General features: G+C 37.7%; 1 protein-coding gene across 3 annotated transcripts; it reads right to left on the reverse strand.

Moving 5' to 3' along the window:
* Nucleotides 1-51: 51 nt before the first annotated feature.
* On the reverse strand, nt 52-24,467 carry LOC128677430 (uncharacterized). Of its 3 annotated transcripts, none has more exons than XM_053758275.2 (27): nt 18,853-24,467; nt 18,557-18,776; nt 18,130-18,474; nt 17,284-17,417; nt 16,890-17,027; nt 16,265-16,364; nt 15,881-15,976; nt 15,399-15,536; nt 14,942-15,082; nt 14,092-14,211; nt 13,069-13,095; nt 12,458-12,671; nt 12,045-12,219; nt 11,039-11,388; nt 10,426-10,615; nt 9,706-9,876; nt 9,131-9,302; nt 8,501-8,622; nt 7,865-8,064; nt 7,375-7,599; nt 6,400-6,590; nt 5,111-5,947; nt 4,437-4,846; nt 3,984-4,134; nt 2,071-3,641; nt 1,597-1,670; nt 52-952 (listed from the first exon to the last, which is right to left on the reverse strand). In XM_053758275.2, exons 1-27 carry the CDS (start codon nt 24,297-24,299, stop codon nt 891-893), a joined length of 12,021 nt encoding a protein of 4,006 aa, XP_053614250.1. In that variant the 5' UTR covers nt 24,300-24,467; the 3' UTR covers nt 52-890. The 3 variants fall into 3 exon arrangements, with proteins under 3 accessions (XP_053614250.1, XP_053614249.1, XP_053614251.1); XM_053758274.2 differs by having other exon boundaries at nt 2,071-3,644; XM_053758276.2 differs by lacking the exon at nt 13,069-13,095 and having other exon boundaries at nt 2,071-3,644.
* Between the last annotated feature and the right edge of the window lie 171 nt (nt 24,468-24,638).

Below are 24,638 nucleotides of genomic sequence, written 5' to 3' on the forward strand. Positions count from 1 at the left end.
TTGTGTAACATCTTTTTTTAAGTCTGTTAAAAAGCAGAAATGAAACACCAATGAAATTTGACTTATTTATTTTTAAACTTACATTCTAGGTTATCGAGATAAAATAATATTCGTACATACCGTAATATTAGGTTGTTTAACAAAATTAACAGACATATAGCTATGCTCTAACCATTGAAAATATATAATCACACTTATTTTTTTGAAATAAAATACAAAGCAAATACTTTATTGCGAGCGTACTTGTAACTCAAAGAAATTATTTTCTAATTTTCCAAAAAATCATTAGGAACGTATATGTAAATCATAAAAAAATACTATGTACTTAATGCGGAGATTTCAAAGCGCTTATCAATATTCTTAAAATGTAAACCTATGACCGCAAGGCGAGTAGTGAGGCGATCTAATGCTCCATTTCTGTTAAAATAATACGCAATGCATGATAACGTTCACCAACAAGATTGGCTATATAAGCCATGTGTTAGCCAAATTTATGTGGACATTTGTACTAGAAAATTACAAGTATCGACCACTATGTAACCTCGCCCCACCATGCTTCCCACTTGTCACGCTTTACAAAATTACTGAAGTGAAACATCCAAATAATTTACACATTACAACTGATATTATATAATTCCTAAAAATTCTCTGCTATCCTTCCATATATAATTATAACATTTATATAACTCTATTCACACGCACAGTAGAAATGACAATTTATCATAATGGTCATTATTATCACAAAAGGAAAAAAATATGCTTACCAAAAAGCATCTTTTGGGAGATCTAAGCAGTATTTACGGAGATGTATTAAAAAAATCGAATCACCATAATGTCAAAAATAAGACGAGACAGAAATATGGCTGTCGCTCAATAGGAGGTAAGGCTGTTTAGTCGAGTTCGATTATATCGTCGATATCGTCTATGTCGAAGTCCTTCAACGTCATAAGATCTGAAACGAAATGCATATTTTGGTAAAATATAAATGAATATATGAAAAAATATGGGATAACATGCACAGTACAGTTATCTTTAAAATTTAGAAAAACTGATTTTAAACGTACATAAGTTTTTTGTTATTGCAATATGAAATCGAATGGTCAAGATTGGGTGATAAGCTCCCAGAGATCACGCCGCTCTAATTTATTCTCTTTATAAACTGACTGAACAGATGTTCTCGTCAAGTTCCTAATAAGAATTTGTAATGTGTTTGGGAAGAAATGTATGTAAATAAAGTGTTTGGGAAGAAATGTATGTAAATAAATAATGTGCTACGCTACGCTTTTTTTCTGTAAATTCTGTAGGCTAACGTTACGATCTTAAATAACGATACGTATTTCGACTCTTATTCTGTTAGATAGGGCATTTTTAGACGAAGTTTGAAAGACACATGTGCGAAACCGGGGCGGGTAATGACCCGCCGCCTGTGATAATGAGTTACAACTATCAAAGAATATCTGCTAGGAGTTATAACTGCAAAGATTTTTATTTATTTATTGGTGTACAAAACAGTTTACAACTCATACATTGTTATGGTAAAAAAAATCAATAGTTTCAAGTTATTAATTTTAGACATTTAAAAAAGAATATACTTACGGTCGGTCTTCTTTTTCTTGGGAGTGGCAGTTTCTATGGGGGCAGCACGCTTCTTAGGAGCAGGCTGACTCGAGCTGATGCGAATAAAATACACTAATTAAAAACATCGTATGAAACAATAATGGTAAGCCGATCTGGCATGATAGGGACCAACACTGTACAAATGAGTTTCTTTCGGCATTTCTTCTCAGCAGTGGTCGTTCCGAAATGCCAGTAGTTTGTAGCTTGTGAGAAATAACTATAAATATAAAAATTGACGAGAAAAAGTGCCTGTGAAGGTCTAATTTCTGAATAAATGATTTGAATTTGACAAACTAGCACAAGCCAGCAATTAAAAATAATATATCCTAAATATGTACTCATTAATATATGTGCATTTAAATCAATAATGATTATTAGTCCCACTTGTATTTTATAACTTGGCAATGTGTTTTTCTATCTATACATATCTATAGAATAGTATCATTTACTTACCTAGATTTATTTGCAGTTGTCACCGGAGTTTTACTAGTAGTAGGCTGCCATTTACTGGTACTTGGCATAGTTCTTATTGGTGTCTGTACAACCTTGTGTGATTGTGTTTTAGTCGATGTAGATAGTGTCTTTTGCGGCTGTGGCTTAGTTGCCTGCAATCTAGGCGATGTTGCCGCTTTAGTCGTTGTAGATGTCGCTTTAACAGACTGTGCTTTAGTCGAAGTCGTAGTATTAGTAGTTTGCGTTTCAGTTGAGGGTGTAGGTTCATCATCGTAGTATGTCAAATCTACCGAATCTACGAACACTCTAGATTTATTTGATTGATTGGAAGACGCAGTCGGTGCCGCGGTATTTTTGGAAGTTATTTCTTTTGTCTTTTGAGTCTTTGCTGGCGTAGAAGTGCTAGCTTTAGTGTTTGTTTTATTTTGAGGCGCTTCGGACGGGGTGAAGTAAGAGTCTGCTTGTATGTGGACGACGTCTTTCAGTATCGAGAGTGGATCGTTAGTGGTGTCGGATTCCGAGGACTCGCTGCTACTGGAGACTTTGCGTTGTCGTTCAGCGGGTTTGGCTGAAGTCTCGGGTTTGGCCGGGGTCACGGGCTTCGCCGGGGTCACAGGTTTTGCCGGAGTCACAGGTTTGGCCGGGGTCACATGGTTGACCGGGGCCACAGGTTTAGTCGGGGTCTCAGGTTTAGCCGCAATACTTTTGAATTTGACTGGCGTCGGTGGAGCATTTGCCGATGATTTATTTAATAAAGACTGTTTACGCCTATCCTTGGTTTCAAAATTATAATTCAAAATCTTGCCAGAGTCTATGGATAAAGAAGGAGTAGCCACGAGGGTAGATGTGGTAACATCTTTTCGGGTCTTTCTACCAGATCTGGTAGTAGTTGAAGTAGAGACGGGGTTAGAAGCAGCGGATGTATGAGTGAAGATAGTAGGATTTGTTGGAGGGGTTTTGTTGGTCATATTCGCTTGTGTGTTCACCTGCCGCAATGAGAATGTTCCATCCGGGTTGGTGGTGACCACGTGGTGTGGCGGCATCTGATGCTGAGACACGGGTATCAGTGGCGGGTACATTTGAGCCACTTGGGCTTTAGGGATGACGATGTATCGCACAGGCGTATCCTTATTCTCAATGAGAGCGGGCACCGGGACGGATTCTGTCGGTTTTTTTGTGGTTAAAATAAATTTGGAAGGGTCTACTTTGGAGAGTCGAAGGTTGATCCCGCCAAGTGTTGACGTTGTGGCATAGGCAGGTTTGTTGGTCTGAGCTAGACTGACGGGGATAGGTGTGAGTGGTGGGATGCTGGGATGGTGGCCGTCTTCCTCGTCGCTGTCGAGGCAGATGGTGGTATCCACCATTTTTGTTTTTGGGGGACCCGCGGAGACCACTACTGGCATCTTTTGCGCTTCGTTGGTCGTCGGTCGTAATTGTTGTAAGGGTTCCGTCATCTGAGTGTTTGTGGTGCGCACCATCTTGAGTATGATCGGTTGCTTCTGTGTCGCGGTCGTCGGTTGCTGCGGCAGGGCGACGAGTTTCGATAGCGGCACCATGGATGGGCCTGTTGTCTGCTGAAATTCAATGTTTATTTAGTTTTTTCCAATTAGGGATATCTTTAAGATGAGAGAACAGTAGGGCTGATTTAACTACATTAGTATTACACGTTCACGCAACAGTATCCATTACTTACACACCATAGCCGTTTTAGAACAAAAAAATTAAATAAATAATGAACATTTTCAAATGTTTTCTTTAATAAACCATTTATAAAAACATAACAATTTTCGAGTTTAGTTAATGTTGATACATTCCCGTCTGCCCCTTTTGCCCCTCCAAGAAAAAAATCTGGATCCGCCCTTGACTAAGTAACAGATATTCCTTGAATAAAATACCTGCAATGTTTTGTCTACCTGTGGAGGCAGTGGGGGCGGCGGCGCGGACGCCGGCGCCGCATCCGGCACGAGATGGATGTCGTCATCAGGGAGAATACATTCGGCTAGTGGCTCCACTCTGGTTTGCCGTTGCTCGCCTGCGGTCACTGGAGTCACTGTCGTTTTGAACCTAGAACACATTTAATTTTTTTAATTTAATTTTGTGAGAGGCCCGATTCTTTCGAGCGTTTATCCCCACTCTAGCTGAATACATCGAAAAACGGTTCCATTACACAGATGCCATGGGTGTCCCGAAATATGCACGTCTCGTTGGTTCACTCAGTGAACTAATCTTGTGTACTATAATCATTGCTAGAAAAAATCAAACTAAACCAGGATAAAATATCGGTCGACCTGGGAATTAATAAACACACTAGATAAAATACCTAAAGACGAGTTGTAAATAAGGTGTGTTTTGACATGAATACTCACAATCCAACTGGCACGACTCCCTGCGCCGGCGCAGGCGAGCTCGACACGCCATTGTCGTTCATCACTCTAGACAAATACGGCGGCTGGGCTTGGGAATTTTTTGTCTGCGGTTCCGCGGGTGCCGGCGCATCATGGGATAATATTGATGTATCTTCATCTGATGATAAGTATATCTTCCGATAACGTTTGGGCTTCGGTTTTTTTTCTTTTACTAAAGGTTTTCTGGGCTCTGGGGCCTTGACATTTTTGCTAGATTTCTCAGAGCCTTTAACAGTGTGTTCCGTGGTTTTGGGAGTGTTCTTGTCTATGTTTCCCAGTAAGTCTAGTAGTAAGGAAGATTGCATATCGTCCGAGATGTTAACTTTGTGGTTTGTGCTGTGCAGTTTCTTGAGTATAGTTTTGCCGAGTACCTTTGGAGGAAAAGTTTATTTTGAATAATACATCCTTATTGGAGACATTTTACACAATATGGCATTTCAAATCTCGAATTAAATATATATTTTTTTACAAGAGATTCAGCAAAGGTAAATTAAAAAATTGGACTTTAGTGTCATTCGATTTAAAAGTGCGATGTGGCCAATGTGGCTTACATTACTTCATATTCCCAACGTGATCGTTAGATATTAACATGTGTTAAATGGACAAAAGAACAAAAAGCAACAGCGTAAACATACCTGTACAGCTATATCGTAAATCGGTCCACTGGTGATAGGCTTCCCTGTTGACTCCAATTCCTTGACCGCCTTGTACGTGCTGTACCTCGCTGCTAACATAGCCGCGTCCTCGTCCAACATAGGATTCCCTGCCAAATACGTATGCGCCACAATCTTTATAAAATTACTATTCTTCAACAATGAAGGATGAACTGAAATTTCAGTTTCCGGTTCCAATTCTTTAGCGGTTTTACTTAGTATTATTTCTTCTTCATCGCTTAGGAGAATACTCGTGTCCATTACATCTTCTAAAACTTCCAATTCTTCGACCGCTGCTTTTTTGTTTTTATATGTTTTAACCTCCGTTGTTGTTGTATTGGTAGGGACGTCTGGCTTCGTAACACCTGCAGTGACAGGAGGTCCCGGTTTGGAGACATCTGTAGATGTTTTGGAGATTTCTGTTGATATTTCATTTGTTTTCTCAGGCGCGGAGTCCGTGGCGCTGTCGTAGTCATCATCGTTGTCGAGGTCAATGACGCCATCTTCGAGGGCTGTATCTAGCAGTTTCTCAGCTGCGATTGCTGCTTTTCTCTTAGTCCGGCCATCGTTATCAGGCAGTAATAGGCGATCGAATAGTGGTAAATTTTCTTGGGCTGTTGAGGTGGAGGGAACTTCTTCGTAGACGTAGCCCTTTCTGCATTTGGGGCCTGGTTTGTTCTTAGGGCGGCCCGGTTTGGACGCTTGAGGTAGTAGCAGGTCGGCTGGTAAGTCTGTGGTGGGTAGTCGTTCGTTTTCGGGCACGGTTTGGTTGAGCGACTCACCGATGATTCCGTTGACGAGAGGCATTGTCATGTTGTCCTGGATTAGGGTAGATTACAAGGTCAGATTCTTGTAAAAAAATAAGTATGCTCTAGATAAAATAGATATATTTAAGACCATTGTGATAAGCCATAGACTGTAACAAAAACATTGCTGCTGGATCGTTATACTAAAATTTAAAATTGGTAGAAGAGTTAAAAAAATATAAGTATTTAAAAAAAATATAAAAACAACCGTCGTAAAAAATTAAAATTTTGAAATTACTTTTAGAAGAAGATATCATCATCGTTATATAAATCTTTGTTTAGTTCGGGTCTATATGTCCCTTGAACATTATAAACCGAAACGCTTCTTTTCTAAAAATACCTACATACATAAAAAGACATAATATAAAAACAGTTCATAATAAGAATTGAATGGGTAAAAGAACAGCTGTGTGTGTCCAGTCATCACTATGGCCTCACATTCGTCACCAGTGTATATATATTTACCTGTTTCTGCATGAGCACCTTAGCGATGCTGGCAGTGAGCGGGTCACATTGTAAGTCCTGCCCCGTCATCACTACCCGCCTCACGTTCGTCACCAGTTGCGGCAACGCTGTTTGCGCGTCGCGGTGTGTGAACTTGTGTTTCACCAGCAATTGTGTTATTTTGCGGACCATGGATTGTTCCGTGTTCGGATCTAGAAATAAGGATGGAAAAATGAAGGCATTCCATATGGATTTTATATCGTGATTTCTTCTTCTAAGGGCTCTAACTTATGACGACTTATGCCACTAACACCGTGAAACATGAGTAAGGAATATAATGAAAAACAACGCGGCGTCTCATACAATTCGCTCAATTCCTTGAATATCTATATAGAACACTCAATGTTATGCCTGCATGAATCTCTATGCGGCGGTAACACGGGCGAATTTGGCAATGATATAAGACAGGTTGATGTGCTGTTGGTGTTGTATGAGGCGCGTTATTTCGATTACTTACGAGCCGTATGCAAAGGGGTTAAGTGTGGTTTAATATTCTACACTTACAACCTTTCGCTCTATTTAGTTTCGATCATATGTTTGAAAAACAAACACACGGCCATAGTCCAAAAATCGGTGTTTTGAAAATTTCGGCTTAGGACTAAACTTTGACAAGTATATATATAAACGGGATATTTGTTCAAGAATATTTTTTGTAATATATGTCTTGTGCCAGTAGGTATGTTAAAATGGATGATAATAAATGGTTCCTTCAAGAAGTTTATTTTTATTTTATTTTCCATTCATTTGGTATGACCACGGAACAAAATAAAACAATGAAATGCAAAAAAAATAAGCGTTGCAATTCAAATTTTACTTCAGAGCGCCTCGTCGTACGCCTTGTCACCGAGTCAAGTCTTTATCAAGAACTAAAGCAATTGAAAAAGAAGAGAGAGAGCAATGGAACCAACTCCACCGGCACTAAATGAATAGAATTACCTAAAGTATTTATCCTGTCAGTATCAGGATCGGGTAATATAGATTCGCTCTCGGGCTGTACATGAGCCTTTGGTCGGCCTCGCTTGGCCTTCGGCTCCTTAGGCTTGAAGTCCGTTGAATCCTCCGCTCCCGGATCGGCTTCTACGGTGGGCGCCGGCGCCGCTTTGTTGTACGTGCGTTTCACCGCTATCTTTTTTACTTTCTTCTCGTTAGCTTTTTCAAGTTCTGTAAAAAAATGGAATTTGTTAAATCAATTATGTATTTGATATTAAAAAAAAATCTATTTAGCTATATATATTTGTATTTGTGTATTGTACTGTTAAAAGTAATAATATTATTATATTATCCTATTATGTAGTGTATGTGTGTTTTTAAGTGTTTTATTATTAAGATATTCTTAATTTGTAATTATTGCCGCGTAGCGCTCGTAGCATATCTCTCGTAGCCGCTACGCCGCACGCTACGACATCGCCCTAACAAGAATACCCACGTCCGTTTTCATGTTCCTGTTGGAACTGCGACCAAGCAGCCTGGCGCTCGTGCTCAGGCAGCGCGGGCTCGGATCCTCGCAGCAAGGAGTCGTGCTCGTGCACGGCGTGCAGCGCTCGTAGCCGCGCCACTCGTAGCAGCGCTACGTCGCGCACGCCCGCCGCTACGCCGCACTCTACGCCGGACCCGGACTCGTCGAATCTATTGGGTGGAAAGAAAAAATAATGGATTACAATAATGGTTATATTTCAATATTAAAGTGGCAATTTCAGTTTAAAAAGTAATTCGGCAAACTATTTCAGTTTAAAACATAATTGATCAATTGATATCAAATCATTTATTCAGAAATTAGGCCTTCGAAGCACTTTTTCAGGTCATATTCTAAATTAATTAATACATATTTACCAAAACTACAAATTACTAGTATTTCAAATGACAAAAAATTGCGAAACACTCTCGTAATGTGTTCACTTACACATACTTTTAGAAACTTTTTAATTATTTAACTTCATACTAAAAATTAAAAAAAAAAAATTGCTTGAAATCTGGGAAAATATTTCCCTAATTTAACACTAACGTGAAGGTGAGAAATTTGTGCTATAAAAGAGTATTTTTTGTAATAAACATCTTGGTTTACCTGTAAAGTTCAGTGAGCTCTTGCATGTTGTAATGCCGGTCTATCTGCTGCTCGTCGACCACGCGGCACGCCACCGCTTGCTTCGTCACTGAACGCTCGTATATCTTCTGCTCCATTGTGCCCTGTTTATTAAATAATAATTTAATCATAGGCATTTATTTGGTACTGGAAACAGTATAATTATTCAATTTCTCCTTCACTTCGCTCGATCTTTCAGTATATTCTTTTTCGATCCGGTAAAAAAAGGTGTCCAGCCAGAACCTCCAACAAAGTTTTTGTGAACATTCAACGAAAACACATGTACACGTTTACACGCACGTAACGCAAAATCGTTGTCGAAGTAAGGAAAAAATATAGAGAAACAATATTTTTGTGTAGACGATTTTGTTGAATGTTGACGAGTTTTGTCGATTGGTTAGGGCCCAGCTTCGTTACATAGTAGAAAACAAAGTAGCTTCTGTAGTGTCTGTCTGTTTACGTATGCTTAGATCTTTAAAACTACACAACGGATTTTGATGCGGGTTTTATAAATACATAGAGCGATTTAAGTGGAAGGTTTATATGTATATAACATGTATAATATAATATTGCACCCGTGCGAATCTAGTGAAACAATAAAAGCAAACATACCAGAGCGACCAGCCTGTAGATATAGCAGTCCTTCTTCTGGCCGAAGCGGTAGACGCGGAATATGCTCTGGATGTCGTGCGCGGGGTTCCAGGAGGTGTCGAGGATGATGACGCGGTTGGCGGCCGTCATGTTGAGCCCCAGCGACCCCGCGCGCGTCGAGATCAGGAACACTCTGCGGGGGACATTCGTACATATTCTAATGTTGTTAAACTATCGGCCCATCCCGGCTTTTATACACCCAAACCTTCCTGTGGAATCACACTATTGGTGAAAACCGTATGAAAATCCGTGCATCAATTTTTTGAGTTAATCGACAATAGAGAGACAGACGCGGCAGTGGACTTTGTTTTATAATATGTAATATATGTATGTAATGAATAAACTCAAAAACTAATTGACCGATTTTGATAAAATTTGCCACAGAGATAGAAGAAACGTTCAGAAGTAACATACCTTTACCTTTACCTTTTTATGGTTTTACTCGAGCGAAGCAGGGGCGGGCCTCTTGTAGAAAAACTCTAATTTTACTAATAATATATAGTATTGATCCACATAATAAAAATGTCCACCCTCACTTAGTTTTGTGGTTGTTCTCGGCGTTGAACTCGCGGCACCACTTCTGTCTGACCTCCGCCGGTACAGAGCCGTCTAATCGGTAGTAATCCTGTCCCAGCGACCACTTGTTGATCTTGCGCAGGAAGAACTCCAGCGCATCCATTGTGAACAGGGAAGTTGAGAATATTAATCTGAAATGCAATGAATTTATCGTTTATTTTGATTTTTTTTGCTTATAATAACTTAACGACGATACATGCCTTCTTTTCGTGTATTTCTAGTACACATTTATCTTTCCTGTATGAGGAAAACGAAAGGCAAGCTATGACTTTGCTTAACGGTGACCAACCATCATATGGTCCGCACGCCTGTTTGGTAGTATAAATAAGTTTTGTTTTTACAAAAATGTCATTTTTGACATAAGCTTTTATTGTTGTCGGATCTTATTTAAAAGTCATGTCCGTCCAGTAATCCGTCGAGGAGTTCCCTGGAGCCGTTCCTGGGTGCAACGTCAAGTCATGCTTATCATAATAATGAATTGTCATCCAAACTAAACGTGTGTACAACATTTCAGCTCAATCGGTTGAAGATATCTGCATCAAAATTGAGTTGCAAGATGCCACCCCAATACACATAGGAACATACATAGTTACATTGCAAGTTGAATAAATGCTGATAAAATACTAGTGATGTAGCATGAACTATAGTCATTGCAAAAGTGACGAATTAATGAAACCTACACTTTGTCCCCCAGTTTGACACACTCGTCCAATATCCTGAAGACCACCACGAACTTGTTGGAAGACTCGAGGCTGTCCAACATGGCGCCGCCCTCTAGGAACTGCAGCCACCAGATGTCGGTGTTGTTCGGCTTAATATCCGCTTCCGGCGCCGTGTCTTCTTCTGCCAGGTCGTCTTCTAGCTTCTCAGCTGGAAGTTACCATATTTATTGTAAAATGTCGTAGTGACAACTAAAGACATAAGAGTAGTCGTTGGGGTAAAATAAAATTTATTTATAGCTGCGTCTATAGCAATTATTTCGACTATATGGTTTAATGGATGTAGCCAAATCCCCAGCAGATTAATTTATAGAGATCTAGCCTATATCGATCCACCCTCCCAACTATTTCCACACAAAAATCAAACCAAACAGTTGTTTATAGGGGATTTTAGCCGCAACCTTTCGCGCATATTATATAAGATTATCAAAATATTAGATTCTTCGGAATAGCAAATTTAACATTTTTGAAGTAAAAACTATGGATATGCCAACTTTAATAAATAGTACCACAAAGTAGTAGTAATAAGAAAACACATATGTTTAAAAAAAAATTACGACAGTAAACAAATCACCTTTGACCTTATTGACATTGACGTCTCTAGCCTTAGTCTGAAAGTGGTGCAGCACCTGCGGGTGCGACCACACCTTCTGTAGCACGTGGAAATCCTTCAGCACTCCATGCTTCGCTTTGTTCGCGTAATGCATCAGGTAATACTTGTACATGTCCCATTGGCATTTCGTGAGGGAAATGAACACGGTGTATTCGTGTTTCTTAGGCAGGTATGGGTAAAGGACTGAAGCCTCTTGCCGTTGTAGGCAACCTTCTAGAACTTTGTGTAGAATGTGCGTTCTCGCTTTCATTAACTTTATGTCTTCCTCGCTCGAGTCGCGATGCTGGCCGTTCATAATCGGGTTTTCGAATCTGGAATTACATCCGTTTTATAAAGTGTGCATAGGATACATAACATATTTTATTTACACACACGCTCAGATGAGAAGGAGATAAACATATAACACCATGTGTAAAATAGGGAAGATCTCACCAAAAAATAATAGCTTATTTAAAAAATTGCAAAAGTTTCTGTATCGGCGACGCATTATTGTATATTATCAATTGTTCCATAAATAAACAAATACATAGAGAGAAATTACACACAATAAGTTAGATCCAAAGTTACTTCGAGACTTGTGTTTTACAAGAAACTAAATCAGCGATACTATAATTTTATAACATTAGATAATCATGTAAGACCCAGGTCAATATGAGAAAGATCATTTTCCATTTCGACCTGACCAGCTATAGCTGCGGAACAGGATCTCCGTTGTATCAGTCCGGCTTGATGTCTATGCTATGTAGGTCATAATCCCAACTAATGTTATGTGAAAGTAAGTTTGTTTGTTACCTCTTCACGCATTATCTACTGGACCGATTGTTCATCGTGGATAATTTGGTCGTGTATCAAATTTCATAGAAATAATTAAATTTCGTAGAAAATAACACAGAACCCGAAATTCCCACAGGAGCGAAGCGTCGGGGCGCACCTAGGTCATAATTATAGTCATAGGGGAGACACACACCTGTTAGAATACTCGGCATAAGTCCCCAGTAGGTTCGGCTTGACGAAGTTTACCATGCAGTAATATTCCCTGAGGTTATTCTGCATGGGCGTACCGGTCAGCACTATCCTACGTTTGGTCACCACGCGACTCATGGCCACTGCTAGCACGGAGCAGTCGTTCTTTAAAAGATGGCCTGTTAAATAAAAATATCAATGATAAAAAAATCACCAAATCCAAACTTCCATTAGGAGTGTTATTTGTAATGAACCAACTCAAAAACTACTGGACCGATTTTGATAAAATTTGGCACAGAGATAGACGAAACATTCAGGAATAATATAGGCTACTATGTTTTTAATATTTTTTATTATTAAGGTTTTACCAGAGCGAAGGAGGGACGAGATGAGGATGATAATGACACAAATGTTTACCTTCATCGCAGATAATGATATCCGGTCCAGGATCCAGCAGCGCGGTGCGGATCTTCTTCACAATAGTGGGCCTCACGTCGTCCAGGTAGGCGTCCAGCGTGGTGAGGCTGCGGAACAGCTCGTAGCCGATGATGAAGATGCCGCCGCCGCTGTACCAGTCTTCTAGTTGGTACGCGCGCTCGTAAGTCTTCTTCAATTTTGACAGTTCGAAAACCTGAATGTGTCGAAATAAGTTTTAGCTTTCGCGCTCTGAACACATAACTACAATTGTTTAGTAGTTTGGGTATCTTATTATAACGAATTGTTTTAAAACCTACTCAGATTCGTAAAAAAAGTATTCAGCTTCTATCAACAAACCATAGTCTTAAAAATAAGTAAATGGGGCCCGGGGGTTCGCTTTTGTCGGAATTTGGGGATAAAAGGTGTGTTATTCCAGGTTATATTCTAGACACACGAGTACCAAATATCATAAGAATCCGTCCAGTAAATTTTGCGTGAAAGAGTACCAAACATATACACACACATATGTACATCCTCACAAACTTTCACATTTATAATATTAGAAGGATTGAGTATTGTTATGGGAAAATGTTCAATGTTTTAAAACTAACCTGAAGTGTCCTTTTCTTTTTCTTTTGCTTGAAACAACAAGTAAATAAAATATGGTTGAAATGTATTAGTTATACATGTCACACATGCTTTTTAACTTATTTTTGAAAATAATAATGAGATGAAAAAATTCTAGAATCGAGCGGGAATTGAATCTGTCTATCCGGGACAGTGCTCTTGACCACTGAGCTATCGAGACCATGCCAGTTCGGCTGAATTAATTCATCTCTTTACGTCTTTAGCCGACGTACAGTATTTTCATTAGAGAGTAGTAGGTACTCTTCTAATCAACATACCCCACTGTTACAAGCAAGAAATTATGTTTTTTGAAAATACTCAAGCATCTATTTAAATGGATTTTTTATACATGTCACACATGTTTTTTAACTTATTTTTGGAAATAATAATGAGATGAAAAGATTCTGGAATCGAGCGGGAATTAAAATAAGTTAATGGTGGTATTATGGCATTAATACCACTGTAGCCAATTCAATCATAATTCCAACACGTCGCGTTGTCTCTTCTCTTTTTTTTCTACCTTGTATTGTATCCAGAGTATTAATTCTGCTAACTTTAAACCAAAACTGCTGCTTAATAGTGGCTCTTTCTGACACGCGATAAGAATCACTAATGAGGCTTATCGTTAGTACAATTCGACACCTCGGAGGTACCTAATTTTGTTATTCTGTACAGATATAGAGAAAATATAAGTCTATATTGCAAAAAAAAAGCTGAAATTTATTTCTTGCTAATGAGAAACAGAATGACGACCTCGGTGGCGCAGTGGTAAAGTGCTTGCCTCTGAACCGAGAGATCCCGAGTTCGATCCCCGGTAGGGTCATGATGGAAAATGATCATTTTCTGATTGGCCCGGGTCTTGGATGTTTATCTAAATATGTATTTATTATAAAAATATAGTATCGTTGAGTTAGTATCCCATAACACAAGTCTCGAACTTACTTTGGGGCTAGCTCAATCTGTATGATTTGTCCTAATATATTTATTTATTTAATCAGGAATCGTACCTTGATCTGGTCGGTGACGGGCCCGATCCACTTGTGTATCTCGTCCACCCAGTTGAGCACCGTGGACAACGGACAGCACACCAACACCCGCTGCATGCCCACACCAGGGTGGGTCAGTACCTGGAGACAATATTTTCATGTTCTACAATCGTGTCATAAAATTTTGGTATCAACTATATCGTGACGATGGTCTTGACAAAGGTTTTGGTGTTAATGGCAATATGTTGCATTCAATCGGCACATTTTCACGTCTATTTTAGTAAATATTTTTACTCTCACAACTATAAATTTCGATCATTTCGCTTGAGAGGGGTGTCGCGAGTTTTGCCCACGCGCGTTATAACGGCCACCAGTCACTCAGGTGCGTGTAGCTCGCAAAATCCTAACTAATCCTAATTAATATTAAATAAGTAAATTTGTTTGTTATCACTTCACACTCTATCTACTCAACCTTCTTGAAATTTTACATAAATACAGTTTAAATTATGGAGAAGGACATAGGGTACCTTTCATCCCGGAAAATGAACTACTCGCGTGGGAAATTCGTGCGGGCGAAACCGCGGGCAAAAGCTAGTATAATAATAATGTAGCTTTCATTGGATAGCAGAACATTTATTGATATTTGATATATTTGGTATTATATAGAAATAATTTTAGTGGTATTGAGCCCCGCGCAAACTCCAACCCTAGACAGTGGGATTTTGAGTTAGTCCTTGCTTACTGAAGAAATTTATTTGGGGCGCCTTCGCGCAGTAGCGTTATTAGCTATTTGTTGACTGGCCCATAAATATTGTTGGTGTCCCTGGACTGGGTTGTTGACCTTCAGGCATCACCCACTATACAAACTGACCGTGTGCAGCAGCGCGAGCACTTGCAGCGTCTTGCCGAGCCCCATGCAGTGCGCCAGTATGCAGCCGCCGCCGGGGTGCCCCGCCGCTAGCTGCGACAGGCTCTCGAAACACGCGTCCCACATGAATTTCACGCCTTCGTACTGTCGGGAACATTCAATAAATAAGTAAATTCACTATGTATATTACATTTTTGGTTGCTAAATTGTATTATTTTCATTTAGAATATTTTTGTAATCCCCGTCATTTTATTTAATTATTTATCAATTTATGTAATCAAGTATAATTACATCAAATATAGATTACATTATATAAATTAGTACAAGGGTGAAAGAATGAAAATAATTATTATTGAAAGGTGGAAGAATTATATTTTTTTTTATTAACCATTAATGCCACCGATAACACGTGAAGATAAGTGAGAGAGAGAGAGAGAGAGATATGTGCACGATTCTCTACCTGATGCGCCTTCATGATCTTGGTAAAGAAGGGGTGCACGGCGACCACGGGCTGCTGTAGCTCGAAGTCGTACTCCAAGCACAGCTCGTCATTTATCACCAAGACATTCACGCCTTCCTCGCAGCCTAACATCTCCCGCTTTAACAACATAATACAAACTTATCACTACATAGCATAAAACAAAGTTGCGTCCCACTGTCTGTCCCTATGTATGCTTGGATCTTTGAAACTACTCCATGGATAGTATGATTCCTGGAGAAGGTTTAGGTGTATAATTGATTGTAGTACAACCACGATGATGAACGATGGGAAATTTAATACGTACGATAGATTCGCTGATAATTTTCCATATAAATTTTGACAATGTCCATACGATTACGTTGCATTGCCACGGCTGGCGGCTGTTTATCCTTTAGCAAAGCAGTAAAAAACGACGATCACATGGGCGACGTCGCGGACAGAAACTAAAATGTTAAACTCACCAGTTTCGCTTGTTTCATGGTCAACTTTCGCTTCCTCTCAAACTCTTCCATGTTCGCCATCACAGTACTCCTTGCCAGGGACTTTTTGTCAATAACCTGAAAATATATTTAAATAAATAACTCTACTGAGCATTTTTCCGTAGAGCGTCGGAGACCAGGGACCGCAACTTCAATAGGTATAATTTTAGACAATTATATGTTACTCAATAAAATATTATTTTTTAACGGAAGTTTGTTTTTCTGGCTTGAAGATAATAATATAATCATATAATGCTTTCACGGTTAAACTGCTGCTGGGTCGAATTACATGAAATTTGAAATAGATATACTTCATAGCCTGATTCTGAGCTGCAAGCAACAACTGGTATGTAATGAACATCCAACCTTTCTGATATTTCGGCGGCCTTTGAAATAGGCTTGGTTGTATCGCTTCGTGTGATGCGCGCTATCTGCGGCGTCGCCCAGCAGTTCCTTCGTTAACACCCTGTATACATTAAACATGCTAAGTTACATGTGTAACATTTGTCTTGACAATGCGCTAAAGTAAACTAAAAGGGTAAACGTGATTTTGAGCCATTAAAATCGACCTGATATAACAGAAATTGGTGCTAAACATAAATGTTTGAGGTGTGGGGAGGGAGGGCCGAGGAGGAGTTTATATTGGGCTGTAACTTTTGGAAAAATTACAATAGAGTATAACGTGTATTATATATTGTGACAACCCTGACTGCATTTACGACGCTGGCGGCTGTTTAGCTTTTAGCCAGGTTGTCAAACAGTATGAATCTCATAAAACTGCAGTATTATTCTGTGTTTTTGATGCGTATTACTGTCTTTAGCATTATTATTGTAATGAGTATTAAATTAATGACTTGCAGACAACGCACAATTTATAGACGAAACTACTACATAGAAAGCTGAAATTCGGTATGAAGGTTTCTTGGCGAGTGCACAGAAAGAGAAACACTAAGAGTAGATTTCTTTCGCGGGTTTGATGTTTGTAACTGACCTCAGCTGTTTCTGCCTCTCCAGCAGCCGCTTGTTGGACCTGCGCCCACGCCGACGTTGCGTCAGCCGCGGTTCCAAGTTCTCGCCGCGTCGCTCTATGTACTCGCTCACTATCTTCGTGCGTTTAGCTTCGTCCGCTCTAAAAAAATAATAACGTTATAACTCTCTCATCGGAGTGTTTTCCTGGTATTTTCTTCAGCCACTAATCATACAAGAATTTTCCTATTTTCTCTTCATCAATACAGCGATTAATCAAGTCAGTTGTACACAAACGCAGAAACGAACAAAACACAGCCAAAACCGGGCTGGATCAAACCCAGGACCTCCAAGCGGACGGGCGTGGTGACACCACTACAGAGGAGAGATTAATCAAAAATATTTTGTAAAAATCTCACAATGTGGTCTCCTGCTTCTTCTCCAGCCTTTTGAGGAGTTTCTCTTTCGTGGTGACCCAATGCTTCTCTTCTTCTGATGACGAATCATCTTCATTCTTGATGCGGTAGTGGATCTCTTTCTTTGATGAGTTCTTCTGCAAACGGCAACGTATTAACATTTTTTCGCAAATGAAGAAAGCTGGGTCCCATACATGACGCCGAAGCGACCCACGTTGTAGCGAATAAAATTTTGTAATTACATAACTTAAACTTTCGCGTTACGTTAATATTCAACAAGTGAAATTTTGTGTTTTTTGAAGTGTTTTAATTCACATAGAAAGGTCCCTATTTCTAGTCATCTGATGGTAAATTATTTTTGTAATTTAATAATTTGCTCTCTGGATTTTATTTACGTTGTTATATTCAACAGGTGAAATTTTGTGTTTTTTTAAGTGTTTTGATTCACATAGAAAGGTCCCTATTTCTAGTCATCTGATGGTAAATTATTTTTGTAATTTAATAATTTGCTCTCTGGATTTTATTTAGGCTTAAAAGTATTAAACTAGTATGTAATTACAATTTTTATTCGCAACATCGTGCGGTTGTTTCATTCAACTTGGTGAGTGTCGCGTCATTAAGTATTCGCTCCAGTGTCCGGCCTCATTCGACACAACGTACAGGACCCAGTACCTCATTTGCGAAAAACGTTTGATTTACAATAATGTGTAAAAGCATAAGTACTAGTGCATATGTATGCGACTGCTTAAAGGAGAAAGATATAATAAATGAAATGTTTAAAAGTATATACTTCAGACTATTATCAAATTGAAATATTTCTGGAAAAAATTAAGACAAAATTAAACTAACCGCTTTGCTCCTAGTAGAGGGCTTTTTCAATGGAATTTCTGGCACCTTGTCGTCGAGGTTGATCGGCGCGTGGAGTAGCGTCAATTCCTTATTCATCATCTTATCTGCCGTCAACATCAGGTCTGGATGCTCTGTCTTCAGATCTAATAACTTCGTCTTCGATTTCGGACCTGGTTTCTTAACAGAAGTTGGCTTCGCACCATCATCAGTAGGCTCCTGCTTGATTTTGTTAAGTTTCCCTTCAGTCTTGCCTTTCCCTTCAGCTATGGCAGTATCCGTATCACTGTCATTGTCGTCCATGAGAGAACTTTTAGCCATGTTGTTTTCGGACGTCGGTTTCGCCATCTAAAGAAAAAGAATGAAAATTTGTATCATTAACACTATAAACAAATATTTATCATTGCTTAAATAGTCAGAAAATAATTACTGTTGCCAGTGGCTCATTATCTTCGTCACCTCCTTCATCTTCCGAAGGCGTCAGTTCATTATAATGGTCTGACCCTGGGCTCGCTGGACGCGAGTCATCCAAATTGTTATCTGCCTTAGAAGTCCCTTCAGCTAACTCCCTCTTATTTTCTTTCCCTTTACTTTTGGTTTTCAATTCTTTCACAGTTGAACTTCTTTTCAATGACTGCAAATTAGTTAACCTGTAAAAAATAAATAGTCCTAGGATATAAATGTATATTTACATAAAGTTGAGTAAATAACTGTATATTGTATTACCTATCAACTTCGTCATCCTCTTTATTTCTGTTTGTAATACTTTGGTATTGAAAATACATTTCTACAAATGTCTCTGGCAATTTATCTAACAATATTTGACAGTTATCATACAATTTTCTATCATTGACATCAATAGGATAACACAGCCATCCATGTCGGTCCACAATTGCTGGTGAATCAGTTATTGGAGCATCTCCAATAGTGTTTTCTTTGTGTGTTTGAATTTCTGAAATATTCTTATCTGAAATGATCTTATCTGACATTTCTTCAGTTGGAATTACTTTACCTTTTTTTCTTGTAGATCGCTTGCGAGTTTCTTTTTCAAACATAGGTAATGTCGGCTCACATTCTAATAATTCTACTGGCTCATCGGGATTCATAAATGGTTCATTGCTTGTAGGTTCAGAATATTTGGAACTATTTTTGTTATTTCCATCAATTTTAGGTAGTATTTTATCATAGACGTCTTTTAAATATTTCTGGTATGTAGATATTTCACTTTGATCCACAGCACTAAAACCAGTGAATATTTCATCTGGAACAGACTCCCTCTGTTTTCTTGGACTCAGGTCAAGTCGTTCTGTTGAATCTACATTGTTACATTGAATATCAGTCCCGTCATATTTTTTTTTATTAGGTTTTTGACTAGTATCAGGTACTTCTTCCACTTTGCCTTTTTTCTTTTCACATTTGGACCTAGTTTCTATAGTCTCGTTTTCTGAATCAGATGATTGCACCTTTTTTTCTTCCTGTCTTATCTTTTCTCGCATTCTTCGGGTCAGGATGGCAACTTCGTTATTTAACAATGCTTTATTTTTTGAAGTACTATGCACATCTTTCTTTGCTTCATTTTCATTACTTGCTACCAATCTATTCTTTGAAGTATTACTGATATCTTTGTTATTAGTCTTAGTTTCTATTTTCTTCGTCTTTTTTCTTCTTTTATCAATTTTCTTTTTCGAAGAATTATCTTTATTACTTTCGTCAGAGCTGCTTTGCATTAGGGTATCTTTTGCTTCAGTTATTTGCAATGGTTCATACGTATGTGGGATTAATAAGCTCATACCAGCATCATTCTTACCATCCCAATCAGGGTCAAATTGACGTCGAATTCTCAAAGCACTTTGGCTAAACTTTTCTCCACTATCAGTATTATCTAAAGAGCAGTATATCATTTTATTTGAAGAAACAAAATCTTCAAAAGCGTCACCGTCATAGCTTCTTGAAGCATTTGAATTATCTGGTTCAGTTTTTGTAGTTACATGTTCAAATGATATTGTCATCTCATTAGTTGTATATGTAGGTTCTGTTTTAACAATAGCCGGGTCAACAATATTCTCCGTTAATTCTTCTTCTGGAGGTTCACATTTGATATTCACCATGTAAGGTATTCCAGATGGTGTATTATCGTCAGAAGCTTGTACTGCGTCATCAGTAACACTGTCATTTGTTTTACTAGACATATTTGAAACAAGACAAGATTTAAATTCCTTCATTTCAACTTGTTTTACCCAATTGTTATCTTGATGGAGAACGTCATTTGCATCGTCCTCAAATTCATATTGAGGTTCAAAGTCATCTTCATAACAGTTATTATCGTCGTCTTCATCATATTGATATTGATCACCTTGAACTGTGCATGTATCTTCAATATTGAAGAAGGCTTCTTCAGACAATGTATTTACTGAATTAATCGTCATATTGGATCTTGTAACATTCAAATCATACATGTTTGTTTTGATGATATCCAGACAAATCTTCCCCAATGTTTTAACTACTTCAAAAGAGCCATCAAAGACAAGAGGTAATTCTTTAGGCTTAAAATCATACATTAAGCGTACAATATTATCATATGTAATATATTTTAAAGATTGTGGCACACAATTTATCAGTTTAGTGTTGTGATAGGTTTGCTCATTTTTATCTGTAGCGTCATCTAATAAAATTGATTCTTTATTATGTTGAATATATTCTTCATTAATAAAATGATCATTATGATAACTTATTTTCTGCTTATTTTGAATAAGTTTCACGCACAGTGCAAACAATGTTTTCACTTCGTTTTTAGGATGATTTCTTTCTATTTTACTTGCACCATTTACTTTTAAATTTTTTATCTTTGGTATTATATGGTTATTTTCTTGAGTAACCTTTTTCTTTTCAGGTATGAATTGAGAGATGTCATTCAGTTTTGTAGTCACTCTCAATGTTTCCATAACTTTATTGAAGGATATAGTCTTTAAGGATAATGCATCTGTAATGTTGACAGTCTTATTAAGGACTTTTTTCTTGTCTTTATTCAAAACATGCAAACATATCTCAAATAATGAACTGGGCTGCTCCTTTGCTTGTATATATTTCCCTGTATTTTTCTTGATATATGATTGCCTTTGTATACATAAAGTACAGAGTGAAAATAATGACTTTGGTGATGAAACTATTGAGTTACAATTTGTTTTATTAACATCAGCAATACTTTCTCTATTTGTGTTGTTTACAAAATGCTCACTACCTGTAGGAATCTCAGGACTGGCTACATAATAATTGCATGCATATTCCCTCCTGGCAGTCACCCATTCAGACGAAATAAAGGGAGCACAAACAGACATGGCTCGCTGTCTATCATATTCCCTAAAAAAAATATTCACAATATTTTCAATGATGTTATAATCAGGAGGTTTTTTATTTCGGCTGTCCTGGGCTAAAAAAGACTGCATAGGCTTAACTTTTTTTAAAATCACAGAATCATTAATCCATACTGTGTGCCGCCCTTTGATATTGAGTTTTTTGTCATCATTATTTTTCTTGTCTTCTCCAGGCTTTTTTGTTATTTTTATTGAGAGTTCTTTATTTAAGAACACAGTCTTTGGATTAACTTTAGGCTTTTCACTTTTCTTTACTGCTGTTGACCCAGACACAGACTCCACAGCCACAATTTCACAATCACTATCATTATCATCTGCTTTCTGTGCTGATGTTGAAGCCATTGTTTTTATTTGTTCCCTATATTCACTTAAGTCATTTGCTTTTAGAAATTCTTCATACTGGTTAGCCAAGTCTTCTTCCATTTGCATCAAATTATGTTTGGCTAATTTAAATAGCAAGAATGACTTTCTTACACAGTAATCCATTTTAAAAGTGTCTGTCACATGGTCCGTATGTATTTTCTTTTTCATGAAATCTTCAGATTTCTGTGTCATCAATACTCCTAACTCAGAAGTAGTTTTAACAATACTATTAAGGAATTCACATGCTTTTTCGGACTGCTCTTTCGTAAGAGTAACATTTTCCTTCATAGGAACATCATATGGTGGTGAGGTTTGCATACCTTGTGCATTCACTTTGGTCCTAACTGTTTGAGTGGATTTCTCTATCAATTTTTTAACAGTCGGATCAAGCGTTGGAATATCAAGTGGAGCAATTGTTGTTGTGGATGCAGTTGACGATACCTTCTTTATTTTCAATTCGGTACCCTGTATTTTTTGAGCAATAAAATTCTCAAATGCCTTTGTTTTTCCCCAGGTAGAAGATTCATCAACTTGAGGATTTTTTATGACAGATGATTCCAGACAGACCTCTATATCATCACTATTATTTAGTGATGCTGGAGGAACAGTAGTGACATCTAATATACAATCTGTTTCACTTTTCTTGCCTTTCTTTTTGGGTGATTCATTTTTTTTAGAAAAACGTTTTCTTTTTTGTTTCCTTAAGCCTTCAAGTTCAAAATCTTCTATGTCCATATCAGAACTTAGGGAGCTATCAGCAGCATTCTTACCTCGGGTAATTTTACCTGGAATGTATTCATCGTCTGAATAATATCTGGCTCCTCTCTTACCACGTTTCGGCTCATCATCTGAAAGTTCAATATTGGCAAATGGATCTTCATCAGAATCCTCTTGATAACGAAAATTTTGTTTCATTTTCCTTCTTTTCGGTCTTTTACTAGTATCTTCAATCAGTAAAGACTCATTAGCATACATCATATTTGTTTCAGCATTTAGATTTTCTTTTTTTTTATTCACACATTCATTGGCAATATTATCAAGATTATATTCAAAATCTACTAATTCTGGTGCTGTAGAATCTATTTTATTTTGAGTTTCATTTGTCTTACTTTTAGTGTCCTCTAGTTCCAGTTCTATTGTGCTGGTTATGGCTTCTTCCTTTGAACTTGAAGGGACATTGCTGTCTTTAGACAAAATAGCTTCTTTAAAATTACTTAAAGACATTTCATCTGCCTCATCATTATCAATTTCTTCAGTTTTACTTGCTAGAGCTACTTCGAGATTTGGATCTATTTTGTCAACTGTGCTAGAAGGCTCCTCAACCTTACTACATCTACTGTGTGTAGAAGAGTTGATGTCATTTTGAATTTCTGAAAGATCTGTATCATGTGACTGTTGAGATTGTTTTTTAGGCCTACCTTTTTTCTTGCCAGATGTTACTTTATTTTTGATGGTGTCTGGTTCAGCTATTAATGTTTTCTTTATATTTCTACGTGGCCTACCTTTTGTTAAATTTGTGGACTGTGCATCTATGCTTAGATTGACATCTTCACCTGTATTTGAGTTTCCATTTTTAATTTGTGATATTGGCAAATCTTCACTGACATCAATTTCCTCATTTTGGAGGTCTATATCCAATTTACTATTTTGAAGACTAACATCATTATTATCATTGTTTTGCAGCGTTTTCCTTTTTCTACCTCTTCGTGTAGTTGGTACACCTACAGATTGACCATTTTGGTTGATAGTTTTTAATTGTTCACTGACCATACCATTATCAAAGATACTAGTTTCAATTTTAGATTTTTGGACTAATCTCCTACCTCTACTTTTAGAAGGTTGAGGAGTATTTTCTTCTAATCCAGATTCTGAATGAATTTCTACATTATTTGAAATCTTGGGAACATCACTATGAATTAATTCCATCTGCTCTTCTAAGCTGAGACTGTTCATCATGTCATCAGCTATTTTCTTCCTTCGACCTCTTGTTATAGATTGTAATTGTTCCGGTTGTTGTGTGAGTGCCTTGTCAAATGATTTTTCTTGAATAGTTTTCTTTTTCTTACCTCTTTTTCTACGTTGTTTTTCTTCCTCAACTTTAGTTTGAACTATAATATTTTCAGACACATTTAAGTCAGAGGTTTCAATCAACAGTTGGGCTTGGTGACCGATAACTTCACCGGGTCCAGTCGATATTTCGGAATGCTGTACAGTTTCAGAATTATCTATAACATTGCTTATACCATCCAATACAACATTTTCATCGGTTAAAAGATCCTTGGCATCATCTGGCACAACAGATGTTGTTGTATCATTTGAAGTCAAGAGGTCTGAAAGAGTAATTAGTTCTTCTTCATACATGGACTCTGCTTGAAATTTTTCGAATACATCTTCAGTAACACACAGGTTGTTTTTATCGACATTAGTATGTTCCGACATTGTAACTGTATTGTTGTAACGCGTCTATGAAAGCTATCTTACACATTACGGGTGAATCAACGAAATAATAAGGAAGTAAATACAAATTAAATTCGATATTTAGGTATTTTCAAGACAAATTTTAGGTTTTTGTTGTTACAAATCAAGCATTGGTCATAGAGAAATTGTTAACTCTATATTGTCAGCCATGCCAGTCTCAATAAAAATAAAATGTTGCCATAATCCAATCTTTAATACAGACCGCTCCTTGGCTTTTCTATTTCTCTCCTCCATTTTATAACACACTTCGTCAGTGACACAGACAAGACATATAAGCAAAGAAGCAAAGTTATGAACGGC

This window comes from Plodia interpunctella, chromosome 18 (genome assembly GCF_027563975.2).
Source record: "Plodia interpunctella isolate USDA-ARS_2022_Savannah chromosome 18, ilPloInte3.2, whole genome shotgun sequence".
Taxonomy (NCBI): domain Eukaryota; kingdom Metazoa; phylum Arthropoda; class Insecta; order Lepidoptera; family Pyralidae; genus Plodia; species Plodia interpunctella.

Bases quoted from the DNA above. Each gene is read 5' to 3' on its own strand.
- LOC128677430 (XM_053758274.2), bottom strand. From the start codon at position 24,299: ATGTCGGAACATACTAATGTCGATAAAAACAACCTGTGTGTTACTGAA. The intron at 17,418-18,129 runs GTTAGTTTAATT...TGCCGTTTGCAG, and splicing joins CCTCTACTAGGAGCAAAGCG to AAGAACTCATCAAAGAAAGA. The intron at 12,672-13,068 runs GTTAGTTTTAAA...CGACACATTCAG, and splicing joins AAAAGAAAAGGACACTTCAG to GTTTTCGAACTGTCAAAATT.